This window comes from Malaya genurostris, chromosome 1 (assembly GCF_030247185.1).
Source record: "Malaya genurostris strain Urasoe2022 chromosome 1, Malgen_1.1, whole genome shotgun sequence".
NCBI lineage: Eukaryota > Metazoa > Arthropoda > Insecta > Diptera > Culicidae > Malaya > Malaya genurostris.
The window spans coordinates 33,013,349-33,038,601 of NC_080570.1; the positions used below are offsets into that span (position 1 = coordinate 33,013,349).

The 25,253-nt window shown below is 39.2% G+C and overlaps 2 protein-coding genes across 6 annotated transcripts in view; both read left to right on the forward strand.

The window, feature by feature from the left end:
* LOC131436322 (peripheral plasma membrane protein CASK-like) overlaps positions 1-25,253 on the forward strand; it is a 741,277-nt gene that overhangs the window by 418,931 nt on the left and 297,093 nt on the right. The gene's annotated exons all lie outside the window — the stretch shown is intronic.
* LOC131436312 (peripheral plasma membrane protein CASK-like) overlaps positions 16,185-25,253 on the forward strand; it is a 582,446-nt gene continuing 573,377 nt past the window's right edge. Inside the window, exon 1 of the mRNA XM_058604978.1 lies at positions 16,185-17,191. Coding sequence (XP_058460961.1) covers positions 16,796-17,191 — 396 coding nt within the window. The 5' untranslated portion in view covers positions 16,185-16,795. The remainder of the gene's footprint in view (positions 17,192-25,253) is intronic.

Below are 25,253 nucleotides of genomic sequence, written 5' to 3' on the forward strand. Positions count from 1 at the left end.
AACCTTGTAAGCAAATCTTTCAGTCGTTGTTGGCCATCCTCAACACTACGAACGGCGAAATACAGTTTCAAATCATCTGCGTAGATTAATTTACAACCAGATCCCAAGAGCAATGCAACATCGTTGAAAAACACTACAAATAGCAAGGGTACTAAGTTGCTACCTTGCGGAACACCTGATTTATTCGATATTTCTTGTCAAACGCTGCTTTTAGATCGGTGTAGATAACATCCATTTGTGCTTTTGCCTTCATACTAGAAATACATTTAGACGTGAAGGTCACTAAATTCGTTGCAACTGATCTACCGGGCATAAATTCGTGTTGATCAAATGAAATGTAGTTCTTTGCACGATCTAAAATAGCATTATTCACAATTATCTCGAATAATTTCGATGAGGCTGAGAGGCTGGCATTTTTGAAAACAGGACACATGTATGACTGTTTCCATTTGCGAGGGAATCTGCTTTGCTCGAACGATCGGTTGAAAATAACACCTAGTGGTCCAGCTATGGAAGATATGCAGCGACACAAAACAACGGCGGGTTATCCAGAATCGGCCGTTCTAATGGCTCTAAGAGTTATCTAAAGATCTATTAAGAATACTTCTTTGTAAATCGAAGTTTAAAAGAAATCTAGAATAATTTGATTAGCTTTGTGCACTTTTCGCAGCTCTAGATTCGCTCCAAACAAGTACCGAATAAAGCCAACATTTGACTGTTTCGTATTCGTGAAAAATGCTCCGAGCAGTGTTGAATAACGTAGAGAATTCCACACTTTGGTCCTTCTAAATGCCGAAAATGGATCTCGTACAGGGAATGGAATAAATGGAATAATCGACATCAAAATTCTGTATGTTGCTATTTTTGTGACCGTTGGGACCGCCCTTATGTGAACAATCTACACGCGAAATCACGTAAGAAGAAAGCTCTTAACCAAAGTTGATTCAGTTTGGAATCAACCGGCACTGTGAGCAGTTCGAGCGATTGCATCATCCTACCGCTGGTCGTATGCATTCGAGAAAATGATAACGATGTGGAACATTAGACAAAATCAACCATTCTAATTACTCTAAATGTTATCCAAAGAACTATTACAATTATGTCTCGAATCAAATCGAAGATGAAAATCGTTAATTAGAGGAAATCTAGAATAATTTGATTGATTTTGTGCACTTTTCGCAGTGTGAAATTCGCACCAAACGAGTGCGAAGAAAGCCAACATTTGACTGCATCGCGATCGAGAAAAATGTTCCGAACAGTGTTGAATAACGTAGAGAATTCCATACTTTGGCCCTTCTGAATGCCGGAAATGGATCCCGTGCAGCATTTTGATTGTATCTTTCACTGAAATATGCAAATCCGAAATAGTCTGTATGTAGTTATTTGTTGTGGCCGGTGGTAAAATTGTCCAGAGCCCGCGATTACATCAGTCAGCTGCTGGTTGTTTAGGTGCGAGTAAAATTTCCCAAAAGAACCGCTGTTTTGGAAAGATAAGCAAACGAAACTGTTTTAGTTCTGAATTGATCCCCACTGAGTTCAGTTCTGCTGCAGGACGGACGAACAAAGTGAAGCCTTTTGCCCCCGAAAAAGAAAAACGAAATATATTTTCTCAATTTATTACATTTTCTGTTTCGGTAAATTTCCATGCCCATAACTTTGAAGCAATTTTACTGCTTTCATTTCAATTTAGTTATTTCGTAGGGGAAAAAGGGGAATTTCGAACCACACTGTAACTCACCACAAGAACGAAGCGTTGAGATCTGGTTTCATCCCGAGTTTTTTTTTGAATCAACTCTCTGACTCTTCAAAAAATTTTGATAAAAAAATATATATTTTTTGAGTTTACACAATTCAAAAATATTTTGTCAAATTATGAGATATTAAGGCCCATAACTACCAGAGAATGGTTCCGAGAATACAAAAAAAAAATTCGTTTGCGAGCAGGAATAGAACATGAAATCAAATTTGGATAGCTATTTTCCATGAAAAATTGGTTGTTAAAATTGAGAAGATCACTTGCGGTTTTTCAAAGTTCGGATAAATGCACCGATGCACCAATTTCTGGAGTGTTGCCAGTTCGATTTATGCGCAAGACTGATGAGCAGTACTTTTTAGTACTTTCAGTGTTGAAAATTGTCGAACCCCAGAAGTTCCCACAATTGGATTTAAATCTTTTATTCGAATCCCTGGGCAATCCGGTTATATCGCTGACATTACCTACCCGCCTTTTTTCAGTATTAAAAAATCGTGTTCTGAACCTTTTCCCAATATTGGGATAAATTCGATTCGAACAGGTAGTAAACAACGAGCATTATTCATAGCTGTTTGTATTATGTTTGGCGAACGATTAAATGCCTTCCAAACTGCGTTCAAAATTATGAGCAACTCAAGGCAGAATTTGATGCTATATTGTCCATTTGACGAGTAACTAATAACAAGATAATGTTTTTGGTGTAAGAAATGGAGAACGTGAAAACTCCGAATTACAAGCAATATTGAATGAAAATGATAGCTCTAGTCAAAAGCGAATGGCGACAATGTTGAATGTTGCACAACCAATAATTTCTGACCGTTGAAAAGCTATGGGTAAAGTCCAAAAGTGTGGGAAAATGTGTGCTACGTGAATTGAATGGAAGACAAAAACCGAAAAAAGGGTTTGGTTTCAAAGCCCCGAAAGAAAATCAGTTTTTCATCGAATTGTTGCGATGAAAAATGATCTTTTTTAGGAATTCTAAACAGAAAAAAACCATGGGTCAATCCAGAACAACCATTCACATCCATTCACATCGACTGGAACTGTTAATACTGATCACTACAGACGGCAAATAATCCGTTTTTGAAAAGAAAAAGGAAAATTCCCTTGAATTCCACAATGAAAATTTTTTAATCGATGATCATGAACTGTCTACAAATGGCTGAACTGAAAGTTTAGAAATATTTTAAAACCAATTCCAATTTCTTTTTCAAATCATGAGCAAGGCAACATAAATTCCTGGCTCTTCAAGTTGCTACTTACACATGAAAACCAAATAAAGTTCTGTCCAGTTGGAAACCGGAGTCACTTATTGTGTTGCAGCGGCGACGCAGGAAAGTGACCGCTGCAAGAATTCATTTACAGCGATTTGTTTACCTGAGCGCCCATTTTCTGTGGTATAAATTTCACCCTTGATTATCATCAGATAATGAAATCGCACAAAAATACGTTGTTGCCTGAAGTACCGTTTGAATATTTCGTATGTGAGCAGGATATCGAGCCATCAAGCAACCAAACAAACGTTGAATGAAGCAAAGTTTCTTCACCAAAACTCGAACTCGGAAATTGTACCGGTAGATTTTGACGGATGTACCATGGATGCTTGATAATCGACGATGAAACCTACGTCAAAATAGATTTCGAATAGCTTTCTGACCCGATAATTCTACAAGGCGAAGGAGTTGTTCCTGATAAGTTTTATTTTGCATTTATGGACAAATATATAAAAAAAAAACTGATGATTTGGCATGGGATATGCAGCTGCTGGGCCGAGATCAAAGTGTTCGTGACGAATCAGACGATGGACTCGAAGCTGTACAAGAAAGAATGCCTCGAAAAGCGCGTACTAACCTTTCATTGAAGCCCATAAAGGTGCCGTGCGGTTTTGGGCGGATTTGGCTAGTTGCCACCACACAGTCATCGAAAGATTTTGGACAAAAATTGAGCGGAAGCTTATTTTCATGCGGTGTTTTTCACGGGGTTTTTTTTCGTGAATTTTTGAAGTTGCGCGATTTTTGAACGTGGATTTGTTATACAGAATTCAATCTCTTTCATTTTTGTTTTAAAAATAATAAGAAAAGTACCATTTTTTTTAACCGTACATAAAAAAAAATTGCCCATATTTAAGCTCTACTATTTTGTACTATCAGCAATCCGAGTTTTATCTTTATCTATCTTTTGTGGCAGTCACCAGCTTTTACTTTTAAATATTGCCAACAAAAAACTGTAATCTAGCGGAAAAAATTGCTATGTGATACGCAACAGTTATATTACATGCTTGGAACGAATCTCAGACCTTAAAGCAAATGAAATCTCCAATTACGAAAAAAATGATGAGTCGTCGGCCTTCCGTTGAGTAGATGCATCATCAACATTTTCTTTCATATGACGAAATATGTTATTGAAATTTTCCTGCAAAGTCAGTATTTCCCAATTCGCGTTATATTCGAGCCGTAAACCTACTACTACGATAAACTCAAATATCGATTGAAAAACACCTTTATTCCGAACCCCGTTTTTTTCCCAGTCACAGTTGGTGCTGCTTGCCGAGAATATTGCCAGCAAGCTCGGAAGATTAATTCACATTACCACCGGGAGAAATTTTCCCTGTGGCTGTGGAGTCCCAGGTGCGCCACCGATACGGTAAGTATCGGCCCGAAAGGACATCACTCTCAGGACAACGTTAGGAGAGAGAAAAAAAAGTGCTCCAGCTAATCGCTGATGATTCGCAGCCGCCAGCCGACGCAGTCGGGTAAAACTTTTTTCATCATCGCGCCATAAATTGTCCTTCCCGGTTGCGGGTATTGTTCGGTCGAGTAATTTTTTTTTTTCAGATGCCACTCTATTTTTAGGACCAATCCTTTTCCGCGTCTCGCTGATCACGACGACCGGCGGCGAGGCAACGTTATCAGCGGTAAACTTTTTTATTTTCAATCCGGTTTTCCAAGGGCGGGGAGGGGTTGAGGAGCTACCGGGAAAATCGAAACTGTCGAAAAAAGCATTTGAGTTTCACCCTTCCCATCTCGAACCAGTGCTGCCAGATAATGAAGGTCTTCGGTTGCGGTGGTGCAATGAAAATCTAGAGGCCACAAGCTGCAAAGTTAGACTTTCGGATTATGAACTGTAACGCTCTTTTACGACATAATCGATATTGAAGGATGGTTTCTATTCTATTCTAGGCAGCAAAGAAAAAAATCATCCGATGAAGCTGCTGGTATGCGGGTGGGTTCCGGTGGCAATTTAATCGAATTTCTTTAAGTTTTTTTTCTTCATTTTGTTTCTCTCTCTCTCTGAGATGAGGAATTTTCATTCGTTTTTCGGGCAACCGAAACGAGATCCCTTTTTATTTGCATGATGAAGATGGAGTGTTTAATTTCCCATTCGCTGGCTTCCAGACTCAACGGCGGATGTGGCCACGGTACCCTCCGCCACCACCACCACCACCGACCGGAAGGCTTATTCCTTCAGCCTTGAAGATATTTAATTTCAAAGTAAATTATAAGGCTCATTTTCCATGTTCGGCGAAGATTAATCCGCTGGCAGTCGAGTCCACAGCGAAAAAGAATTTTTTTTTCCTGCGCGACATTGTTTCATAAAATAAATTAACTCAAGCTGAAAGAACAACCGTGGGAACCAGTGCAGCATTTTGCGTGCTACTCGGAGGGCATCCTAATTGGCTTGAATAAACCCGGACCCGGAGAAGCAAAAAGTCAAACGAAACCGGGTTCCCTTCTCTGACCCGGAATTGTGCAACATGTTTCCGAGACGATTAAACGGACAGGAAGAAGATTGATTTTTTGGTGGATTTGATCAGACTAATTACTTTTATTTGTTCGCCCAACCCAACTTTTTGAGGTAGGCTGAGGTAGGTATTTTAGGCTTAATAGGACTCCAGCAAAGAAATGTGATCGAAATTGATTGATTGTAGGCCGAGTGATCAGTGAATTAACCGGTTCGGCTTCATTTTGTAAATTTCGCTTTCGACTCTCCGATGCCTAGCAGTGCCAATTTAGCTGCTAACGCAACTTAGCATCTCTACTCAAGGTATAAACTCTCTTTCAGACTTTACTTGACTATTCCAATGAAGAGAAATTCTAGGTTGCAAAAGGATTCCGTTTAAAGCTTCTGCTTATAAAAACACCCAATAGTCATCTGTTTCGTATCGTATAATTATTGAATTCAAATATTATTAAATTGAAATCAAGAACGACTACTTCTAGTACAAAGTCAATTATTCTAATAGCAAGTCTAAACTAAAAATATTGCGAAAAAAATCAATAAGTTCTCGGAAAAGTATCCAACTTTTTTTCTAAGTGCATGTCTATTGAATTTCTTGTATCGTCTATTTGAACATCACTTTCGTACAATTAACAGTTTTCAAGCTGCAAAGGTTTTGAAGAAAGTTCACACAAAAATGCATTCGCCCTTTCTAAAAATCAGTCTTTCATCGAATCCGTCTTGCTATCTGGGCAAAAAATAATGGTTTGCCGTACTAAAGACGTATATAAAGTTTCACATAAGTCCGGAGAAAATCGTTCTTGATCTTGCCATCAATTCTTCTGTTTGATTCCGGAATCGCTCTAAAGAAAAATTATTGCCTTTTTTAGAAAATTGATTTTTTAAACCGAAACCTGTCTTAAAAATCCATAAAACTTCTCAAAAAACATTTTTTTTAAATGCATTGAATTTTTTTTAACGCGGGGACTACGTATCATATAAAAAAAATCGCCGAAAGAAACTGTAACTTCAAAAATCCGTGTAAAAAAACCGCAAACCAACAGAACAAAATGTGTGTTGCTAAATGTCTTCAAAAATTCAAACATCGAAATCTGGTGCTATCTCGACAAGAATTTGTTCGAAAAAACGTGCTTAATCCACCTAGCAGTGAGATGATACCTTTTTTTGATCAATCCGCATGTGTTTTTTGCATGAATATTCTTCGGTGTTTTAGTTCTCATGACATTATTTTAATGACCGTCGAATTAGGTGGCAATTTGAGATTTTATTCACTCATTACTCTGTAATATCGAAACTGCAAATTGAATCTAAAAGTGTGACAATCGATTGAACATTCCATGATATGTCGGAGTAAGTTCCACTTAGGGTTTACGGTAATTTAAGGTACTTTCAGGGCCGGTATTCAGGAACCAGCATAACCCAAACCGATTCGTATGGCCATATGACGAATAAATTGCAATAGTTCTGAGTCCAACATTTAAGCTTTTCGGGATTGTCATTTTCTATATCGATTTGAATTTTGCAAATTCATCATCCTGTAATTCCAGAATCGGAAGTCAGAATTGGATAATATTAATTAATTTTGTCTTTGTAGATCTGGCATTTCTTTTAGAAAACGATTGAGCTCTGAGAAACGATTCGATACTGGAACCGGAATTCGTGTAGCCGAAGTCAGATAAATTGACCTGAGTAGCTGTTTAGTTTACATTTGTTTCAAAATGTTTGAAAATCAGTACACTGAAGTCTTTTTTTATGCGAATTTACGTACCGCATAAAAAACCGCATAACTCTGAAACTTCGCATAAAAAAAAACCGCATACCTCTGAAAATTCGCATAAAAAAGTCGCGTAAAAAAACCGCATAAAAAAAGATCGCATAAAAAAAGACCTCAGTGTATTAACATCTTTGAGAAATCGTAGTGCGAATTAAATCCGAATCGAAAACTGAATACCACTAAAACTGAAATAAGTTTATTTGGTTATGGACTATCCAAATCTGCAAACCCGATAAACCTGATTAATTTATGTGAAATAGACATTTTTATACTAATCATCCTGCATCCCCTAAACCGGAAGTTGGTTCTGACTGAAAAGCGAGATGTTTTACAGGATCTTGAAACTTTTCATTTGAATTTTAGATCGGTTCAGTCATTTACGAGAAAAATGGATCCACAATTTTAATTTCGTTTCACATATCATCCTGTAGTTCCGGAACCAGAAATCGGATCCAATCATAGTTCAGGAACATTGTTTAGGAGCATACGACTTTTCATATGAATCTGAGTTTGTAGAAAACGGTTGAGTCATCTCCGAAAAAAATTGAGTGAAATTATTTGTCACACACGCATTTGCCGATCTCGACGAACTGATTCGAATGGTATATGGTTGTTATGTTCTTCCAGTATTTACAGTGCTGTAAGTAGTTTGAATCAATATAATCGTGGAATTGTTTTCAACTGGAAAATGCTGCCATCATTTGGTTTACATATGTCATATTCGAACAATTATGTTGCCAAAAACGAACCGTGCTAAAATCGGTCCGAGGCAAAATGTCATGAAAAAGGATACTGTGTAAAAAATCGTGTCTTACGTTGCTCCCAAGCATTGCTTTTTTTTATTCAATAATGTAATATAATTTTAGGCACACTGCTTAAGCTCTAAGATGCCAAGGGTATTTTCTAATCTTAATTAACGACTAACTTAAAACTAGAATAGTATCATTAGACTATGTCATCTCGGGTTCTTGTAAATCCAGCTTTCATCAGGCAATCGGCAAGTGGTCGATGAATTGAGTGTTGCATGAGTCTTCCAGATGGTGTTGGTTCGTGTGGGTCCGCGGGAAACACCCCCAGGCTACGAAGGCTCGGCGGGTGGCCCGCATGCTGGTTTTCGACTGGAGCGGTCTTCCGTGGGCGGTGAAGATGATATTGCCGAAGAGAATGAAAGAAAAGTAAATATTGTGGAAAACGTGGTAAAAAGGGGATGAGAGAACAAAATGTCTGAAAACGACAGAGATCTAATTAGTTGCCATCAAGATGGTGAGAAGACAGGGAAGGGGGAACGAAAAAAAGCATTGCTTTGTCATACAGCGCTCAAAACTCCTACTGCTGGAATAGGGGGAAAAGTCGCTAACACAAAAATATCGATAGCTCCGTTAAAAATGGACGGATTTTACCAATCTATGGCTTGTTGGATAGCTATTACCGTGTGGAATCTAAGTCTGGAAACATATTCTGTTTTCATGGTCAAATGTGACAGATACTGTCAAAAAACTGAAAACTTTGACATTAAACTTCTATACCTATTTATATATATATATATATATATATATATATATATATATATATATATATATATATATATATATATATATATATATATATATATATATATATATATATATATATATATATATATATATATATATATATAAAAGGTATAACCAATCGCATAAAAAGTCGCATTAAATGACCATAAAAACCACATAAAAGAAATGTTAATGAAATAGCCGAAATAACAAAAATAAAAAAGAATTCATATCAACAAGTGGATCGATCCAAAAGTATCATTTCACTGCTAGGTGGATAAAGCAGCACGTTTCGTCTTCTCTCTCTGTTTCGTCTTCTCTATGTGTTTTGTCGGGGAGCGGGCCATTTCGCCGAAAGTCGTTTCTCCGAATGGGTTATTTCGCCGAAAGGGTATTTTTTTATGCCGAAAGGGTTATTTTGAATACATAACATAATTTAACAAGTGTTTTTTTGTTTTTGGGAATTCCGTTCTGAGGATCATGAATAAACTTACAAAAATTATTCCAGTCTCTGGATCATTTCAGAAGTACGATTGTAGGTCAACAAAACATGAAGGAGTAGACATAATCATTTTTATTTGTCATTTTTTTACCAGTTCCAATCACAATATTATCAGGAATCAGAACAAATTGGCTCAAATGGCACGTTCCCCTTGATATTTGGAGATTTGTGCCTTGCCATCAATTTGTTTTTAGCATCATTTTCCCGATATATAAGAGGGAAGGATTGAAAGGAAATGGTAAGGGTTGGACTAGGAGGATGGGAAAAATTGACGACACAAAAACACATAAAAGCAGAAGTAAATTCTGCACCCCTAAGGGATGCCGAACAATCCGCTGAGGATCACATTTAGTGGAAGCAGAAGTAAATTCTGAACCTCTACGAGGTCCCGAACAGTCTGCTGTTAATAAAACCTCCAACCCCCGAGAGGATTTAGAGATCTTACAAAAGCGACACCATTCTGCACTCCCGGAAGAATGCAGAACGATTCGCAGTATGTACGAGCAGAAGTAAATTCGGCACCCCCTAAAGGATGCCAAACAATCTGCTAAACCCTATTTAAGGTGAATACAGAAGGGATTCATTCACTCCAGGAAGAACGATGAACCCTTCTGACTATAGCTCCTTACCACATTGGGTGAGAAACGAGAGAATATCCTTCAATTTTAGCTCCGCATACACAGACTCAACCATGTATGGAGAACCAAAAACCCGGATACGTAGCTGCGTCAATGCGGGACAGTTACATATCAGATGATATGAAGTACCATAATCGCATTCACACAAATCACACGAATAATACTCAGCACGTTGAATAGTAGCCATGTGATAATTGAGTTTGCAATGTCCAGTCAGAGCTCTGACCAGAATACTGCAATGTTGCTTGGAGAAATGCAGTAGACACTTTGACATTTTCAGATTTAAATCTGGTAGAAATGCTTTTGTCTGAGCGCAAGTTTGCAAGCTGCGCCAGTAGCTGGCATGTTTGGATGCAGCCCAAGAACGAATCTTGTGCTTTATCCAACTAGTTGAAAGTGGTAAAGCTGGTTCAGGACCAACGAAATCATTCGTTGTACCAGCTCTAGCCAACTCATCAGCCTATTCATTTCCAGTAATACCAGAATGGCCGGGTACCCATAAGAAGTAAACAGCATTTGAAATGCTGAGGTCTTCAATTTGAGTTCGACATGCGATCACTAGATTCAACCGTGAGTCATTCGAACTGAGTGCTTTTAAGGCTGCCTGACTGTCGGAACAAAAATAAATTCGTTTACCACAGATCCTCTGCTGAAGTGCCGATTGTACTCCACACAGAATCGCGTAGATTTCTGCTTGGAACACAGTACAGTATCTACCAAGTGAATGAGACTGCTCCAGCCTCATTTCACAACAGTAGACACCAGCACGACCATTCAACAGAGAACCGTCCGTATAACAAACTATGTGTTCATCAAGTTGTCGTTCCAGACAACCAGACAACCATTCCTCACGAAGAGGATAGCTCACATGGAATGTTTTGAAAGGAAAACTGCATGTGATAGTTAGGTCACTAGGAGCGAGTAAATACTCATCCCATGTAACCATTTGAGACCACAAGCGAGTGTGGCTGGTAGCATAATCTAATGGGTTACTTTTCCAAAGCCCTGTAACCCTAAGACGGTATGGCATACCGTATGTATGCACAAGATAATGCTTCTTGTTTCAGGAACACATTTAGTGGTTTAATACACAGTAGCGCCTCTAGAGCAGCAGTAGGAGTTGTCGTGAATGCTCCTGTCATCACCATTAGGACCATCCTTTGGAGATGATTTAGCTTTGACTGAAGAAGTCGATTGCTAAGCATTGCGTGTATCCAATTTGTGATACTTGAAGGTATGCCATGACCACGGACTGCTTCCAGAATTGAATTGAAAGACACGTTATCAAAGGCACCTTCAATATCTAGGAAAACTCCCAAGCAAGATTGCTTTTGCGAGAAAGCTTTTTCAATGTTGTACACAACATCATGTAACAGGGTTGTAGTGGACTTTCCACGCTGGTAAGCATGTTGCATTCCATGTAGAGGTTGCACGCCCAGACTAACATTCCTGATATAGTGATCGACTATGCGTTCCACTGTTTTAAGAAGAAATGAGCTAAGACTGATAGGCCTGAAACTCTTCGCTTCCTCATAAGTGTCGCGACCGCCTTTGGGAATAAATTTGACAATTATTTCCTGCCAGGCTCTTGGAATATATCCTGTCGCAAGACTAAAAGTAAGTATTTTCTTCAAAACATGTTTGAAATGTTCATACCCTTTCTGCAGTAACACTGGGAAAACTCCATCCTTTCCAGGAGATTTGTACGGAGCAAAACTCTCAACTGCCCATTTGACCGATTCAATCGTCACAACGCTTCGAGCAAGGGCCCAAGAATCGTAACTACCTGAAAAAGTCTCGGGAAGAGCTGTCGGTGATGGATCCATACATCCTGGAAAGTGAGTGTTAAAAAGGCAGTGAAGTACATCACTTTCATGAGACAAGTGTTCACCATCTGAAGTTCTTAAGAAACTGACATTAAAGTCCTTAGACTTCGAAAGTAACTTATTTAATCTGCTAGCCTCGTTGAGACTAGAGACATTTGTGCAGAGGCTTTTCCAACCACTTCGCTCAGACGATCGAAGAGCATTTTTGTAAGCCCTTCGAGACAACACGAATGCCTCCGACCCATCTCTGCGTCGGTGGTTCCAAGCTCTTCTGCATAGTTTCCTTAGTCTAGCAAGTTCAGCATTCCACCAAGGAGTTCCTCTAGTAGCTCGCACAATCCGAAGTGGACAAGCCTCTTCATATGCTGCAACTATGAGTGAATTTGTCTCGTCGACAACATTTTCCAAATCAATTGGGGTTACAATTTTTGGTTGGTACCCGTAAAATCTAGTCGCCAAGCCCTCTTCATAGAGGTCCCAGTTTGTAGATTTGGGATTACGATATGTGATAATATCAAATTTAACGTTTGAATGATCAAAGAATATGTACTTATGATCAGACAACGAAGGTTCGAGCTCATCGGAGACGAGCCAATTCACCAACTCATGCGCAATTCTCTCAGAGCAGAGAGTTACGTCCAAAACCTCCTCTCTTCCAGATCTCGCAAAAGTTGGGCGGTTTCCTGCATTGACTATGTGCAGGTTTGTACTGCTCACGAATTCCATCATATCAGAGCCTCTCGAATTTATATCTGTGCTGCCCCAAATGATATGGTGAGCATTTATGTCACTGCCGATTACAAGCGGTATATCACTCTTGCAGCAGTATGATACAACCTTTTTGAAGTCATCGCTTGGCGAAGGTTGGTTATGCGGTAAATATGCCGAACAATAGACATATTTCCTATCTATGCCATCAATAGTCTTACCAACTGTGACAGCACAAATATCCCGAGTTGTGAGCTCCGATATGAGAGAAACATCGAGAGCACTATTTGCAAGTATGCATGCTCGAGGCATTTCACGTGGATTAGTCATACCGATCTTGTTGAAGGCAACAAAGACTGGGTTTAACAATTTTCCGACGTAGAAGTTTCCCTTTTGGAAATATGGTTCTTGAACCAAAGCTATAGAAGCTTTACCTTCTTGAAGAAGTCTGGATAGATTCATAGTTGCTGTACGTTTATGCTGAAGATTGATTTGTGCCACTCTAACCATCATAAATTAGAGTAACGAACATTCCACCTCCAGCACCAACCGTACAACAACTACAAGAAACCAAATATATTGGCTTATAATCGCTTATAGCGAACCATGTAAGGATTTTTTTAAATGTTATTATCATTTAAATCCCACGAGTTGCGAAGAAAGAAGTCGTCCACTGTGCCAGAGCTTCGCTTAACACAGTAAGGGAAAACCCCAAGATATTCCGTTCACGACTGCATTGTTTAACCTCCTGCAGCCATTCAGCCATCGGCACGGAAATACACCTTGGCTTAGGAGTTCCTATTTTTGTGGCCTTTTACGACATGGAACAGGAAACCAGTGGATCAATTCTTGGTAAAAAAAATAATTCCGCCGGATGCCACACGGCTTACCTGTTTGGTGGACTTACCGGTACAGGTGGACCGTAGCGTTATTCTTAGCCAGTTGGGAAACCGCTACCGACACTACACGGCTATCTAGGCTGCTCAGAGAGGGAAGTTGACATTGATGGTCAACTTCCATGGATGGCCGAGCAGCCACATTTCGCCGAAAGTCGTTTCTCCGAATGGGTTATTTCGCCGAAAGGGTATTTTTTTATGCCGAAAGGGTTATTTTGAATACATAACATAATTTAACAAGTGTTTTTTTGTTTTTGGGAATTCCGTTCTGAGGATCATGAATAAACCTACAAAAATTATTCCAGTCTCTGGATCATTTCAGAAGTACGATTGTAGGTCAACAAAACATGAAGGAGTAGACATAATCATTTTTATTTGTCATTTTTTTACCAGTTCCAATCACAATATTAAGACCGATAAGGAATTCGGCGAAACGACTTTCGGCGAGATGACCCTGATCCGTTTGTCGGGTACAGGCGCCGGTTTTTTATTTTGATTTTCAATGGTTTGGGTCGGGTATGGGTATGGGTATGGGAAACGATTTTAATTCGCTATCGGAAACGGGTCGGGTTCGGGTTTGAAAAAACCTTTCTCGGCCATCTCTGTAAACTGCAACTTCAAAAAAACATGAACTCTTGCTTATGCATTTCGATAATGGAATATTATTATTTGGAATCGGATAGCACGACTATGGAATTCCCCGGAACGAAGTGAGGTCTGATTTCTCAGCAGAAGTGTTTGAAATTTTCGTTTAAAATTTCTGCTTTTTGGTGAACTTGCTATAACTTCAATAGTTTTCATAGAATTGTCAACAATTTAAGAAAAAAAACATAGTTCCATTCTACTGTGGAACTGCACAGTTGCACTATCAGTTCCACTTGAACTGCTCGTGCACATAGAAATCGAAGACAAAGTGTTGAAAATTTAGTGTGAAAATAGTTATACGTTTTTTGTTATCCCAGACATGTTTTCACAGGTTATTTTTGCCAATTCAACGGTGTAAAAGTTGGTGTTGTCGTTGGAGATTATAAATTTGAACATTTCGAGGGTGTTTGAAGTTTATGTGTCTGGTCAACTTTGGTTGATGTGCTGATGTTTCTTGTGTTTTTGTCTTTCTCTATAGAAAGGTATTAGAATTGCTGGAAAAACAGACTTTCGAACGGAGCCTCGGAGACTCATAGTGTTATATACCATTCGTCTAAGTTCGACGAGATCGGAAAATGTCTGTGTGTGTGTGTGTGTGTATGGGTGTGCACTTTTCGAAGATATTTGAACGCGCTCAATTTTCTCAGAGATGGCTGAACCGATTTTAACAAACTTGGGCTCGTTTGAAAGCTACTGTCGGACCATTGATCAAGTTCGAAGATCAAATGGCTGGGACTTTTCGTTCCGGAGATATGATTGTATAAGTGACTAACCGACAAAAAGCGTTGTATTTGAACGCGCTCAATTTTCTCAGAGATGGCTGAACCGATTTTAACAAACTTTGGCTTGTTTGAAAGCTACTGTCGGGCCATTGATCAAGTTCGAAGATCAAATGGCTGTGACTTTTGGTTCCGGAGATATGATTGTATAAGTGACGTAACCGACAAAACACGTTGATGTTTACCGCTCTTATATCTATATAAGGGTGCCAAAATTTTGGGATCACCTCTATTGAGCTAATTCGAACATGCGTAAGGGGTGCTGCCCGGTTTGACAATTTTCGATCTTGAAAAGAGCACCATAGGGGGAAGTACATGAAATCTCCAAAATCGAAAATTTTTTTTGATGTCGAAAGTCTTAAAATTGTATGAAACATCGAAATTTAGTGCCATCTCAAAAAAAAAATTTTTCGAAAAAATCAACTTTCTGGGAATTTTGATATTTTTTCTAAGTCCCAAAAAGTCGATATTTTCAAAAATTTTTTTTTGTCGAGATGACACTAAATCTCGACGTTTCATGCAATTCTAAGCCTTTTGGCATCAAAATTTTTTTTCGATTTCGGAAATTTCATGTACTCATCCCTATGGTGATTTTTCAAGATATATGAAAATTCCACTAAGTGGACGCAAATGTCAAGCACTAGTTTGGAAAAATGATGCTGACTGTGTGACATAAACAATGAAGCATGCTTTTGTGAATTACTCGAATCAATCTGAATCAATTAGTGTCAAAATTAGTATATGAAATTATTTAATAAAAGTATGAAATATATTGTCATGAGACTGTTATGAAAGAAGAGAAAGGCATTATCGCACCACTAGGTGGATTAGGAAGGTTTTTTTATTTCAATTAAAGAGTTTTCAAACTTTGGGTTGAAGGCTTCTACTGTTTTCTACTCCTCAATGAGTCAACACAAATCTTTATCGTAATTCATCAACAATTAAGCAATGGATGATCGTGAAGGAATCCGTCACTCGAAACGCGTTACGACACTGTTTCGGGCATTTCCTGAATCATCATCTAAATAAGTGGTAACACATTTCCCGTTTCCCAAACAAAAACACTCACTGAAGATTCAACGCGGCGGGGCTTCTGGGCATGAAAGTACTGCTAAACCAAATGAAAAAAAAATACGAATCTCATCGTCATCGTTGTCATCATCGGGGCAATTAGGCTACGGTTGGGCCCATCCCTGCACTGGTTGTGTTTTTTTTTATGACCGACCATTAATTACAACCTTTTGCAGCACAAACACCGCCACAAACACGGAAGCAACAAGTGACAAGTGACTCATTATCAAACCGTTTGAAGGTCCAGTCGAAAAAAGTGCTAGTAGTCTTCCGGATGAGTGAAATTCAATCATTGTTTTGGTTTGTTTTTCCAGAAACAAAAATAAATTTGAAGAAAAAAAAACCTTTAACGAACACATTATTCATACACTGTTGTTATCGTTAATGACTGGAACGAGTTCTAACGTCAAATTTTTGTACGTACCTTTAAAGTAAACATAGTCAACAGAGGAAACTAGAGGAAAGAACTGTTTGGATAAAAGTTTAGCGCCCCGCGCTTTGTTGAAACTTTTGATTTTACGACCTACACTGAAATACGAAAATTTATCCGTTCGTCAAGTGACATAGTAGTATAATTGTTAGTCTAATAAAGAAAAAAAATCGGAACAGGAACATCATTAAAAGTGCTAAAAACCCATATTTTCGTCTGTTGCTGTTCGTCGGTCAATCCAGCATAGAAAACAACCAAAAAACCGACCGGGAAAACCATTGACAAACGCCGCCAAAACCTTTTCCTTCTCCCGCGGAAGACAGAGATCCACCAGGGGCTAGCATCCTCCCAAAATATACTCGAGACAATCATCGCCGCCACCGACCCTACGCTTGCAATGCTCTGGTAGCGCCGAAAACTTCGCCGTGGATCCGTATTGCGGCGCCGGACTGAACAGCGGTGGTCCTGGCGGCCAATGGCCCATCCCGAACTGCGGTGGTCCGATGTGTCACCACGGTCCCGGCCCAGGGCCACCCGGTCCCGGGCCCGGTCCGGGTCTCGTCAACGCTTTAGGAGGATTGATGGGAGTGGGAAGCGCTGGGGGAATCGGAGTAGGCGGCGGCGGCGGAGGTGTAGTAGGAGGAGGAGGTCTCGGGATGCCCGGTCATCCGCCGCTTGGAGCGACCGGTCTGGTGCACGGCCCCTCGCAGCTGTCCCTGCACGGTACCGGCGGCTCTCTGATGCCGCCCGGCCTCTGTAATCCCTGCAGTAGCAATACCAATAGTTTTAACTCAGTGCCATTACCCGGACCGTCGCGTTGGGGTCCGCGAACATCGTGTCCTGTACATAGTCCATTTCGAATACGAGTGCCGAACGGATCGATCTGCTCCGGACATCAGGTAAGTGGTATTGAGATGAGATGATTTTCGTTTTGTTTAATAATATATTTATTTTGGGCACACTGCTTAAGCTCTAAGAAGTTGAGGGCATTAGGGGTACTATAATTTATGACTTTTGCTTTTCAATTCGAAAGAGTTAAGGCACATAACAAAATTGAAAACTTTTCCACACAAGTTGCTGGAATCAAATTAGGCATCATTTGTTTTACGTTCCGTCTTCGACTCTTCAGTACACTAGCAGTTTATGTTGAGCTCCTGATGCCACCTCATGGTTCAACGTAAACCGCTAAGTAGGTAGCAAAACTATTCCTAAATGAATTTCAACAGAGAGGCTGGTGAAGCATCAAGGGTAAGATCATCGTCCTGCCCGCAGTCGTCCACCTGGGTTCGATTGGCTACCCTAAAAACTTTTTTTTACCCGATAAAATTACTATCATCCAAAATATAACACAAACCTGCGAGAAATTTCTGAAATTAACAGCCATGTGTTTTGCACGGATCGAGAGTCCGAGTTGACTCAAGGCTGATGTTTCGAAAACGGCTATTGTATTTTTGCAGGATCTTTTGTTTGAATCATCTTAACTCTAGAACTACTTTTTATAGAAAAATGGTGTCGAAAACGAATCGATTGAGCAGTCTAAAAAATCTGTACACTGAAGAAAAAAGCTCAAGTACAAAATTTCATGTATTCACAATTTGTTGTACAACATGGAATGAGAAGTCCCGAGCCTGTCCCAGAAAAGACATTGAACCGTGTATATTATTGTTGAGAACAAGCCGCTAGATGGCTCCATACCCAATTTTATGACAATCTATTCACTAGTGTTTGAACAACAGTTCACCATCCCCCGTATGCTCCAGACCTGGCCCCCTGTAACTATTTATAAACCTGAAAAGGTTTCTCCAGGCAAATAAATTTTTATCGAATGTTGAGGTCATTGCAGAAACGGAAGCCTATTTTGAAGGCCTTGAAAAATCTCTTTTTTCAAAGAGAAAGGTTGTAGAATAGGGAGTCAATATTTTGGGGTCATCTCTTAATTCGTATAGCGGTATTGCTCAATAGTTCAAGCACCTCAAACAATACTAAGAAATTTGACATAAAAAAAATCCCGGAGTCGATTTTCCTCGATTTTTTTTTTATTTAACACTAGATCACAGCGTTTCATGCAATTCTAAGGCCAAATTTTTTCGGTTTTGGAAATCGAAGATAAAAATTTTCAAACTTTATCCATCGAGCGGGGCACCACCTGACCATATCCGCTTTAGTTCCAATTTAGGGACTTTTTTTAAGGTGCATAAACTTTTGACGTCCCGGGTTGGCGGTTCAATGCATAGGACGCTGGTCTCCGAAGCCAGTTGTCATATGTTCGAGCCCCGACCTGGAAGTATTCTTAGTGTCAGTAGGATCCACTGAATACACTAAGAATCGGCTGCGAAGTCTGTTGAAACAGAAAGGCCAAATTTCACAAAAGGAATGTAATGCCAAGAAAAAAAAACTTTTGACACAGCAGACTACAGTGGGCTGGTCATGTAGCAAAAATGCCGGTAGAGAGAATGGCTGCAACGGGGGAGTACAGAGTGATTGGAGAACGGCGGCTTAAGATCGAGTATCCTGGAAATTTACAATTTGTTCGGTCATGTTTCGGAGACGAAACGTGCACCATTCAAGTAAAGTAAGTAAACTTTTGAGCACTACGATATTAGAGATGACCAAAAACCATCGGTACCCTAATTACCATGTGAAGAGCTGCAATTCAATTGAGATTTATTCGTAAATTTCTCCAGCTTGTAGATCTTGGTAGCAAAAGTCTAAATAATCGCCCTTCTGTTATACCGCTTCCCACTTTCAGGTTCCGGAAGTAACAAATATAAAGATCCAATATTCCCAAACGTGGTTCACTTCTATTGTTGAGAGATGGCTGAGTTAATTTTCGTAAACTTATGTGCAAATTAACAGTGTTATGGTCGTATACAAAACTGGTGAATTTGTTCCCATTTCCGATTCCGGAGCTACCAGTCGATGAGAGCTTAAGCCTTCAAACCGTCGATGTGGAAAAAAGGAAAAATCTAAATTTGGTTGAAAACTGTTTAAAAATTTAAGCGGGTCTGCTATTTTATGCTCAAATGAACTTTCTTGTTTTTATTCAAAATAGAGGATGATTTTTTGCTGGTATCTTTTTGGCAACACTGTTTTTGACAGATCACGCGTGAATCGTGTCTTGTGTCATTGTCAATCTTGTTCATTTTGATCTATTTTTTTTTATCATGAATCGACTCACGAACGAACAAGGCTTGCAAATTCTTGAATTTTACTGTCAAATTCATGCTCGGTTGAGAGATGAAGCGGTCCACTTTTTTATCGAAAAAAATGTGTTCAGCGACGAAGCTCATTTCTGGTTGAATGGATACGTCTTCAAGCTTGTGCCATCCGGAGTGAAAATTAGCCGAGAGCATTTGCAAGAGCTACCAATGTATTCCAAAGTCAAAAAGTCACTGATTGGTGTGGATTATGGGCCGGTGGCATCATCGAACCGAACTTCTTCAAAGGCGATGATGGAAGGAACCTTACTGCGAGCATTACCGTGATTGACGATTTTTTTTTTGCTCAAAATGGGAGAATTGGACATGTCTGGCATGTGATTTCTACAAGACGGTGCCACATCCCGCACAGCACGCTCGAAACTTTGATCTAATCGAGAGCCGCCTTCGGTGAACAGTTTATCTCACGTTTTGGGCCCGTCAATTCGCCGCCTAGATCGTGTGATTTAACGACTTTGGACTATTTTTTGTGGGCTCCGGTCTACGAGAATAAACCAGCAACGACTGACGCACTGAATGCCAATATTAAAGCATTTATTCGTAAAGTACCGGCCGATGTGTTGGAGAGGGTGTGCCAAAATTAGACCTTGCGCATGGGCCATCTAAAGCGGAGCCGCGGTCATCATTTGCATGAAACTATCTTCAAACATTGAACATTAAATTTAAAAAAAAAGCATGCTTTACAATGAAAAGATTTTTGAAGAATCTTTTAGTCATTTTCATGAAAATTTGAGTAAAATGAGTAAAATAGGTTCTTAGCTTCAAGTAAATCGAAAACAAAGTTAATAAGTGAGTTTCTCATAAAGTTGTTTGTTTGCCTTGAACTACAGTTCGCTGACAACAATCTGTCGCTTCTTCTTCAGTTTGCGCTTTGAAATATACCAGTATTTTTTTATTGGGCGTAGCTTACGCGTCGGTATAACAGGACGTTTTTCGTGAAATACCATTCCATAATGGCGAGATGACAAATCCGGCCAAAACAGAACGGAGCAGTTTTACTGCTTACGGTTAACGGAACGATTTCTGAATACTTTTATTACATTAGCAACGGTTAGTTTGGCCACAGTAATCAATTTCGACTACTAGGGGCTAGGGTCCACTGGGAGATTGATAATAGTACCTATTATCTTTCTCCGGACGGAACCAGCCTAGAGGTCGTGTGAAATTCGGCGGCAAAAAAAAAATGTAGCCAAGAGTTGATTCACTGGGCTCTGGTTTCCATGTCGTAAAAGGTCACGAATGCATGTGTTTCTCCTTCTCTTATTCTAGTTACCAAAATTTTTTAATGTTTCACATCTGATTATTCTATTTTACTAAACTATCACTTTGTTCAACATTATTTGAAATACTGATTTTTCATTTTTATATAGAATTCTTTCCTAAATCCAGATCATTTTCTTCATTTGTTGCTACTAGTGACCGAAAAATTCTCTGCCTCACCACACGTGTTAGTAGAAACACCAATCCTCTACCGTGACGCTTGTGGTGAGGCAGAGAATTTCTCGGTCACCAGTAGCAACAAGCGTTGAACTAATATTCCTTGCCTTCTCACAGTGTACTGCTTGGGCGTAGCCATCTACGTTATTGTTCAGTCCATGCTCTAAGTTAGTTTAAGTTGCATGTTGAGCACGTTGATCTACGACTTCCCAAATATCATGCATTTGGTTCGCTATGTAATTTCAACCGGTTTCTGATTATTCACGGGCGGTCAACTAAGCTAAACTTATCAATAAGTTTCGACTACTTTGCGTGCGAGTAGTTCGGATTTTTACGATAGACGAGCAAAATTTTGGCACGTTGCTATTCGTGCTACGATACCTTTTTTGCTATCAAGAAGCAAATATCAAAATTAAACACTAAATATGATGTTTGGTGAGGTCGAAAGCGACATAGCGTACTCTATGGATGCAAATAAGCTTGACAAAAACTTTTGAACTTAATATGCAACTTTTGAAGTTTAAACGCATAGTCCGATGTCGAAAGCTTCCACAATCTCAGTATATCGTCCAGCGACATGTTAAAGATGGAGAACTGCCAGAATAACGTTGAATTCTCTCAGAAAGGCCTTGTTTTGAGATTTTACGATATCTCAAATTTAGATGTCCCTGTTCGTTGATATGCTGAGATAATTGTGAAAAAAAAAATTATTTAGAAATCGGTACAATTATGAAATTAAAATCATTCAATGTTTACACCAAGGAATTTTCAAGTGACAGGGGATTAGCAAATCTCAATTACTGACGTTTAGCTGTTTTTTCGGTTTATGTGGAATTAGTTGCAAAAACCAATGTAAAACTGTCAGCTATTTTTGTCGCATTTGTTTTCGAACCTAAGAAAAATACACAGTTTTGATGTTTTTTCAAATAAATTTGAATTCAATGACATTCGTTTATTCTTTCGGTTGCACTTATCATAGAATAGCTAAAATTTTTATCAACCGCAGCACCGTCTTTTACCAATATCACATAGCAGTGGCATACATCCGTAACCGTTGTTTCGTAGCGTGTACGAAATAAAACAAAACACGCATCGTTCGTTTTGTGTTTCCTTCTTCCAGCGTACCACCATGTACCGATGTTGTACGTATTGTCATTCTATATGGCGATTTGAAAACTCAAACTATGACACTCATCGCCCTGTAACTGCAGAACCGGAGGTCGGATCCGAATGAAATTTCACAGTAGCTTTGAAGATAATATGAGCTTCGAGATTTGTGAATATCGGTTCAAGCATCGCAGAGAAATCGAAGTGAGTTCTTTTTTTGGAGTTTTTCTTTCTCAATTTCGGTGCTTCCGGGGGGCCAGTAGTGCCGAATTAAGTTTTTTGCCCACAAACTAACAAGCTCTGTAAACTAGAAAATTTTAACAGACTTTTTTATGTGATTTTTACCTATTTTTCGGATCCGAATAAAATGTTCTAGACATTTTTAGGAAACTATATAACCTTTCATTTAAATCTTAGTTTGTGAAAATCGGTTGAGCCATTTTAGAGAAAATTGAGTTCACAATGTTTGATCTAATTTCCATATATTACCATGTAACTCCGGAACCGGAAGTCGAATACAAATGAAATAGTAGCAGTTTGGCATTATTAGACCTTTCATTTGAATCTAAGCTTGTGAAAATCGGTTCAGTCATCTCTGAAAAAAGTGAGTGCATATTGTTTTCATATTTTTGGTGCATATCATTCTATATCTCCGGAACCGGACGTCCGATTGGGATAAAATTCAATAGCAGGCTGTGGGACCATGATACCTTTCACTTGAACCTTAGTTTGTAAAAATCGGATCAGTTGTCTCCGAGTAAAGTGTGTGCATATTTTTGTTACATACATACATACACACACAGACATTTGCTCAGTTCGTCGAGCTGAGTCGAATGGTATATGACATTCGGCCTGCCGGGTCTCGGTTAAAAAGTCGGCTTTCACAGTGATTGCATAACGTTTCTAGATTAGAAAAGCAAAAACACATGAACATTTTTTTGACCGATCGGAAAGTGAAGAAGCGCGAGCTAGAACTTACCACAAGGATTGTTTCTGAGTCATATTTTTTGGCCTAGATTCTGCAGATCTAAACCACGAACGCAAGCCCACTTCGGAAGCGTGTTCTGTCATGCTGATGCGGATTCAAGGAACTTTTGAGCTCGATAACTGTTAACCGACACCGAGTACTCATAGAAAGACCCAATGGTTCGAAATACCATCAACATTTTTGGAGCGATTGAAGGTCGAAAACATTGCTAAACGGTCGTATAAAAATAGTGTGAAAATCTGCCAAGCTTCGCATTACAATAGGCGCATAACTTTGAAAATTTGCATTAAAAGTCGCATGAAAAACCGCCAAAATAGAGAATCGAGTGATGTCTTTTTTTTTACACGGAATATCGGTACCGCATAAAAAAGCATAACTTTAAAAATTTGAATTAAAAACTCTAATAACCTTGAAAATTCGCATTAAAAACAACTGCATAACTTAGAAAGTTCACATAAAATAGTCGCATAAGGAGAGACATGAGAGAAGGAGGCGGTAATGCGTCGTTACACAAGACCATCGCACGAACCTTTGCTGAAATCATCCATCCACCTCATTCAACCGATTTGGCTCCCTCCGACTATTATCTGTTTCAAAACTTCAACAGATAACTCATGAATAAATAACATTCATTTCGCACCAAAGAGTATTTTGTTGACCTTTGGAGCGGGTTCAAATGGTTGGGAAATCACTTGAATAAATTGAGCTAAACAGCGAGTAGTTCGGATTTTCACGTGAACGAGCAACATTTTGATGCCTTTTTCTTGCAATCAAGAAGCAAATATCAAAAATAAATACTAGGTATGATGTTTGGTTGAACTTTGGAGCGGGATCAAAAAGTTGGGAAATTGAGCTAAAAAAATATTTTCGACTCCCAAAGTTGCTACTTTTTATGGAATTTGGTCAGTTGTCTGTATGGATGATGATAACGTCTGGAGATATCTGTTTAGTTTCTTGGGAAGAATACTTTAAAAGGGTTTGAGCGAAATATCTGGAGGGTTTGAAGATTCGTAGAAAAGATACTTGTAGAATATTCACATCAACACGTTCAACGTTTTTTTTGTTGTCGCGTTGCCAGAAAACGATAGTGTCACAAGTTTTTGAGTTGCTGCCAATATCCAGTGTCCTAAAAAACTGTATTTGAATTGATAGATTTTTAAATTTTTCTTCGGAATGCTTCAAGTGAGAAAAACTGATTACGTTCCGGTGCCAGCCGTCGGACTATCGAACGGCAGTGCTTGTGGTAAATATTATTCCGGATCGTTCGAACCGATAAAACCTGGCTGCCGTAGATTCCGGTAGGCGAACTGAGGGGTTCTATGCAAATGACATTCAAAACATGGCTTATAGAATAAGTTTTTCCTTTTCCCATAGAAAAACTTCATTCACACTAACTAACACAGTTCCAACAGGTTTGGGTTTGAAATTTCAATCTCAACCTTCTAGTGGTTCTGTGTTGTTCCATGTGTGCATGAAGCGAGTAAGCAGTACTCCCGTAGAAGGGGTGAGGTGTAGTGTTCAGAAACGGCGAATGGGGAAGGTGTTGCAAAATGGTGTCCTTTTCTTTATGGCCTAACACCGAGCCTAACAGTGTCGGTGCCGGTGTAGCTTGCATTTTTTTCCGAAATGTGCCCACTCACCTTGCTGCGTACTTTCGGTAGACATTATAATCTAGACATTGATCAATTCAACGTGCTTCGAATGCAAATAAGTGAGGAGTATTCTATTTACCTTTCCATATTTATAACTGCTATTTACTTTTTTCGATACTTGCCAATAACTCTTATCGGCGTCTATTTTTTTTTTTTTGGCAGCCAGTCGATAACCTCCCGAAGAAGTTTTTGTGTCAGTTCTACCGATACAGTTTTCCCGAACATCTCTTCTTGGTTATAATGGACTTTCCCGTTTGTCGGTGCGAATACCGAGGAAAAACTTCACGATTCACACCGACCGGCACGGGCAAAGTGGTCAAAAGTTTGACTCTTAGCAACTCTGGAGACTACTCCTCTAACAAATACTTACGCGGAAAGTTTTTCGTTCATTCATCAGCATCATCATCATCACCATCGTCATCATCTTCATCAGTTTCAGCTTCTTCTTGTTTTCCATCATCAGTAGCGAACGTTTTTCAGTTCAAGCAGATAAAAACAAAAAAAAACAAGCGCACTGAACAAGGTTTGGTTTCGATTTGCAAATTAGACTCCAATGCGG